The 6,000-nt window shown below is 48.2% G+C and overlaps 1 protein-coding gene across 3 annotated transcripts in view; it reads left to right on the top strand.

Moving 5' to 3' along the window:
• Window positions 1–747: 747 nt before the first annotated feature.
• CCDC33 (coiled-coil domain containing 33) overlaps window positions 748–6,000 on the top strand; it is a 168,107-nt gene continuing 162,854 nt past the window's right edge. For 2 of the 3 annotated variants that reach the window (XM_081019940.1, XM_081019941.1), the window contains exons 1-2: window positions 748–1,024; window positions 2,576–2,644. In XM_081019940.1, coding sequence (XP_080876066.1) covers window positions 974–1,024; window positions 2,576–2,644 — 120 coding nt within the window. In that variant the 5' untranslated portion in view covers window positions 748–973. The remainder of the gene's footprint in view (window positions 1,025–2,575; window positions 2,645–6,000) is intronic. The other variant, XM_081019942.1, reaches the window with a different exon arrangement.

The following is a 6,000-nucleotide window of genomic DNA, read 5'->3' as shown; positions in this document are numbered from 1 at the left end:
GGATTCAGCTGCATTGGGTTGAGAGAGGTTTAGATTGCCTTGGATCAGATTGGGTCCACCCAGAGTGTTCTGGAACTGTCAAAAGCGGGGCAAGGAGAGTGGGCACAGGTAGCCTTCCCCTCTCCCCTACCTTGCTTAAACATACAGGTGTGGGTGGGAAGGCAGGGGAGGAGGAGAGCTGCATCTGGTTGGATCAGGCCCCAAATCCGATTGGCAGGCCCATGCGCAGCCCTGGCCAGAAACACACACACACACACACACACACACACACACACACACAAACACGAAATCAACCGAAAATAATCCAGGAAGAACTTTCAACTTAATCGAGCAAAGCGCTGTATTTGAAGGCAGCAAATTGAATCCATACAAAGTCAGGTCAGGTCCCAAAGGAATCATTGAGCAATGTTAGCTGTGACTTGAGTCCCATTGGTTTCAATGGGAACAATGTACAACCAGCTCAGTTTAGCTCCAACCTATTTTGGAGCAAACCTTATCCCCTGCCCTTTGTAGGGGTGAAGTGGGAGAGCAGGAGCAGCCCTTGAAGATGAAATCTTTAGAACTGAGATACCCTAGGATGTCCTAATGAGAATGCCCTAATAATAGCCCAATTTCATGCTGTAAATCTCTTTGAGAGCTTTGTTCAAGTGCATAAAAATTCCGAATCGATCTATATCCTTAAAAAGGAAGGTAATGCTGGCCGCAGAACTGTGATGCTGCTGATGTCATAAGCAGACAGTTGTGGTGGAATCCACACCAGGAAGATGCAGTTCTGGGGGTCGCCTCACTGATGACTTTCAGCAAAGTTCTCCTTGGACTGACCTTTACGGAGGCTCCTTTGAAGCTAGGATGGAGTATGCCTTCTGTTTTAAAGAAAGGAAAGCAACAGTAATGGTCCTTGGAGTCAGGCTTCATTCTGACATAGCAGTGCCCTAAGACTGTAGATAAAGAACTCCTAAACAAGAAACAAGAAATGTCTCAAGTAAAGAATGATGATCCTGAAGAGGAACCTCCTGCTCAGGAGGTGAGTTGCTGAACATTCACTGCCCTCTCCCCAAACACAGAAAAACATACCCTGGGATAACATCTCTAGTATGCAAAAAAAGAAAAAGAAAAAAAAAAGGTGTAGGTTAAAAAAATCCACAAAGTCAGCAGTATTACTGATGCACTGCTTGAATAGTTCATTTTGAAAAGGACTAAGTTCTAGTTCCAGTTCACCCCTCCAAAAAAGAACTATTTCTGTTCCAGTTCAATTCACTGCTCAATTTACAATTTGATTATGTGGTCTGCTGCATCCCCGCCCCAAACCTCCAGAATTCAAAGTTCAAAATAAACAACAAAAGGAGCATCACTTTTCAGGTAGCTAAAAATGGTCACTGTAATAGCTGCAGAGTTAAGTGTGTTGAGACATCTGAGGGAAAGCTATCACATCTTCTCCCACAGTAGAAGGCCTCTGTCTTCTTTTGGGTGACCCCCTGCTGTGGCTAAAAGCCCAGAAGCAGCTACTAGATAGCATTCACTGCCTCGTTTTAGCCTCAAAGCAGCTTTTCTCAGCTTGCTTGCTGAACTACAACTCCCAAATAGCTCCAGTCACCATGGGCAAACATTTGGGATGATGGAAGTAGTAGACCAGGGGTCAGCAACCTTTTTCAGCCATGGGCCTGTCCACCGTCCACAGACCATGTGGTGGGCCAGACTATATTTTGAAGAAAAAAATGAACGAATTCCTATGCCCCACAAATAACCCAGAGATGCATTTTAAATAAAAGCACACATTCTACTCATGTAAAAACACCAGGCAGGCTCCACAAATAACCCAGAGATGCATTTTAAACAAAAGGACACATTCTACTCATGTAGATTCACGCTGATTTATGCACTTGAAAAAGCTCTCAAAGAGATTTACAGCATGAAATTGGGCTATTATTAGCGCATTCACGCTGATTCCCGGACCGTCCATGGGCCGGATTGAGAAGGTGATTGGACTGCATCTGGCCCACGGGCCTTAGGTTGCCTACCCCTGTAGTAGACCAAAACATCTGGGGGGCATCAGGTTGAGGAAGACATGGCAGAGAAAAGGAATTTTATATCCTTGCCCAATCACTGGAACAGTGGATTGACAACCTTTGCTGAACCACACTTTTCTAATGGTAGCTATATGCAACTATATGGCTGGCCCCTGTCTTGTTGCATTGAGTAACTCCCTTGCTGATGTCTCCAGGTGCTTAACGCTCAGTAAGTCTTCTGCACTCCAAGCCCAGGCCAGGAACTTCCCTCACAGTTATATTGGCTAGACCCAAGTTGGGGAACCTCTGACCTTTCAGATGTTGTTGGACTCCAAACCCCATCAGCCCCGGCCTGCATGGCCAGAGACTCTGGGAGACTGTGATCCTCTCCCATCATCTCTGACCACTGGTCTTGTTGAGGGGAGTTGGAGTCCAACGGATATTTGGAGGGCCACAGCCCCCCCTTCATTCACTGCTTGGTGTGAACTGGGCAGAGTAAGGCCAGTACCCATTTGTGAAACTGAGAATTTCTTTCTGTTTCTCTTGGTTTTTGAATTTTGGGTCTTTAGAAAAAAGGAGAGAGCAGCAAATCCCGCATACGAAACCCATTCAGTTTCCTTTCCTGGGGAACAAAGAAGGTAGGTGCAAGTTGCTGGATGCAAGCTTAGAAATGAAGTGTTGAGTACCCCCTGGCAAAGCTTATAGTAGTCTATGGTAAGTCATATGTGCCTGGTGTAGAGAAAGTCCAGCCCTGTGGGCCACATATGCCCCCCCTGCCAGCCTCTCTATCTGGCCTTTGGCTTTTCCCAAGACAGGTGTCCCTCTCCCCTGACCAAGCCACACTCTGTCCCTGCTCTCTGACTTCCTGAAGTGCTTTTTATCAGGTGGAATTTGTGCTTGTGAGCCAGTGTGGTGTAGTGGTTAAGAGTAGTTGGACTCGTAATCTGGTGAACCGGGTTCGCATCTCTGCTCCTCCACATACAGCTGCTGGGTGACCTTGGGCTAGTCACACTTCTTTGAAGTCTCTCAGCCCCACTCACCTCACAGAGTGTTTGTTGTGGGGGAGGAAGGGAAAGGAGAATGTTAGCCGCTTTGAGACTCCTTCGGGTAGTGATAAAGCGGGATATCAAATCCAAACTCTTCTTCTTGAACTGCGACCATGCCTGCTTTCAGGTATGCATTTGGGGCCTGGCTCATTGAGGGTTTTAAACACTGTTGCATCCTTGTAAAGAGACCAGAACAAATGCTCCATAAAGACCGAGCACAGTCTAACCTCTGCGTAAGCAAATGAGGACGGGCACTCAATAAGCTGGTCTTCTGGAAGAGCCCTAGGAGTGGAGGGCTGTCATGGCACTGCTGCGTTGAAGCTAAGAACATCAGAGGAACTGCTGGATCAGGCCAGTGGCCCATCTAATCCAGCACCCTGCTGCCAAAGTAACTGACCAGATGCCTATGGGAAGCCCACAAGTAGCATTTGAACAGAAAAGCCCTCTGCCATTGAAGCAGCCCGCTGGATCAGGTCAAGGGCTCATCAATCTAGCCTCATGTTCTCACAGTAGCCAACCAGATGCATAGGCTCCAACTGCCCTGAAGATGCTGGGACCGTCACAAAAACCCTTGTTGTTGTTTAGTCGTTTAGTCGTGTCTGACTCTTTGTGACCCCATGGACCAGAGCATGCCAGGCACTCCTGTCTTCCACTGCCTCCCGCAGTTTGGTCAAACTCATGCTGGTAGCTTTGAGAACATTGTCCAACCATCTTGTCCTCTATTGTCCCCTTCTCCTTGTGCCCTCCATCTTTACCAACATCAGGGTCTTTTCTGGGGAGTCTTCTCTTCTCATGAGGTGGCCCAAGTATTGGAGCCCTTTATCATGCAGAGTCCCAGTTCCCAAATGCCAGCTGCTGCTCCCCTCCAAACCACCCTCAAATCTTTCTCCATGTTTTCATTCATTGCTCCTTCCATCTTCTGGCCAGGGAAAGAGAGAAGCAGCAACCTACTTTGGGTTCTCACTTGCATGCTCTTACAAGCCGCTCAGCAACATTGTGCACAACGGGGAGGGTCTGCTTTGCCCCCAGACATCTTAGGTCCCTGCTTGGTTTCTTCACATAGCTGTCTTGTCTTTCATTGCCAGTTTCATTTGGGAACCTGAAGTGTTACTGAACTGTTGTTCCTTAGTGTGTGGGGTGGTTGGGCGTTTCGTATTTGGCTCCTGCTTTGAGAGAGATGCAGAGAGATCTGATCCTGCAGCTTGGCTCTTTCTATGGCTTAAAATGAATGGGAATAGATTCCTAGAGAGGAAGGGGATTCAGGGAGATGGGGAGGAGTCCTCCTGAGCAAAAGTCATCCAAAGCCCTTTCCTGCCTGGCTTCTCACATGGATGAGAAAAAGGCATTGATCTATTCCAAGAAGGGGAGTCCCGGGGCAGCTAGGGAAGGGGGGGGGCTTGTGTGAGGGGGCGGGATCTTTGTAACTGATCCATCCAGAATTCACCACAGCACCAGGATGCTGAAGTTGCTTACACATTCCTGATTTTCTCTGAAGTTTGAAATACTTAAAAAGTGGGGGAGTTTATGTATTCCAGAACTCAAAAGACCCTGGACCCCAAAATAAACATTAAGGTAAAGGTAAAGGACCCCTGACCGTTCGGTCCAGTCACGAACGACTCTGAAGTTGTGGCCAGCATGACTAAGCCACTTCTGGCGAACCAGAGCAGCGCACGGAAACGCCGTTTACCTTCCCGCCAGAGTGGTACCTATTTATCTACTTGCACTCTGATGTGCTTTCGAACTGCTAGGTTGGGAGGAGCTGGGACCGAGCAACAGGAGCTCACCCCGTCGCGGGGATTTGAACCGCTGACCTTCTGATCAGCAAGTCCTAGGCTCTGTGGTTTAACCCACAGCACCACCCGCATCCCTAAATAAACATTGAAATACCCCATACCACACACCTGTACAATCTCAACAATAGACGTTGTTCAAAGTTAACGTGCTTTCAAAATACTCCTAAATGCATGATGACCTTGCATAGTCTCCACACACAAACACACATATATAATTAGTTGTATTTATTGATTTGGGGTTTTCTCCCCCCGCCAGCCTTCCTTAAATGCAATACATGAATTCAAAGATTTCTGTGCTTAAAATACTGTAGTTTCCCCATGTTTCCTCTAATAACTTTTGTACTTGAGCAGGAGGAAATGCTCAAGCAGTGATACTGATGTGGAATAGAATGTCCCTACAGTGGTACCTCGGGTTACATACGCTTCAGGTTACATACGCTTCAGGTTACAGACTCCGCTAACCCAGAAATAGTGCTTCAGGTTAAGAACTTTGCTTCAGGATGAGAACAGAAATCGTGCTCTGGCAGCGCGGCAGCAGCAGGAGGCCCCATTAGCTAATGTGGTGCTTCAGATTAAGAACTGTTTCAGGTTAAGAACGGACCTCCGGAACAAATTAAGTACTTAACCCGAGGTACCACTGTATTTGCACCTGAGGTATGTTGGAGGCTAGGCGGGTGAAGGACCTGACCTCCTGCAATCCCCATTTGGAACCATCACTGCCTTCAGCTGTGGAGCCAGAGCAGAGCCACTGTGGCTAGCAGACGCCAATAGCCCCGACGCTCCCATTCATCCCTGGGAGATGTCTCTGCTTGCCGCCAGCCCAGATCTGTAGCCAAAAAGCCGTTAGTCACAGGCTGTTGCCTCTTGTGATTACTTTCACTTTGATTCCCATCACAGGATGATTACGGCATTCGGGAGAGGGGAGCTTTGCACTTAACCTCTCGTTTTCTTTGCTCAGCCCTCAAGAGGCCCGGTGGGAATAGCGCAGGCCCAGACTGGCTGCCAGGATGACATGGGAGAGGGAGAGGGAGAGGGAGGGGAGGTGCGGGAAGCAAGGCTGACAAGGTGAGGGGTGGGGGAGCTGGGTAATGTCAGCATGTGGAAGAGGAGAGTGAGCTCAGACAGCAGCGCATGGCAGAGGGAGCAGGATACTCC

The sequence above is a fragment of the Podarcis pityusensis genome (genome assembly GCF_964106645.2).
Source record: "Podarcis pityusensis genome assembly, chromosome: 9".
Lineage (NCBI taxonomy): Eukaryota > Metazoa > Chordata > Lepidosauria > Squamata > Lacertidae > Podarcis > Podarcis pityusensis.
This window is presented reverse-complemented; position numbering and strand designations above follow the sequence as displayed.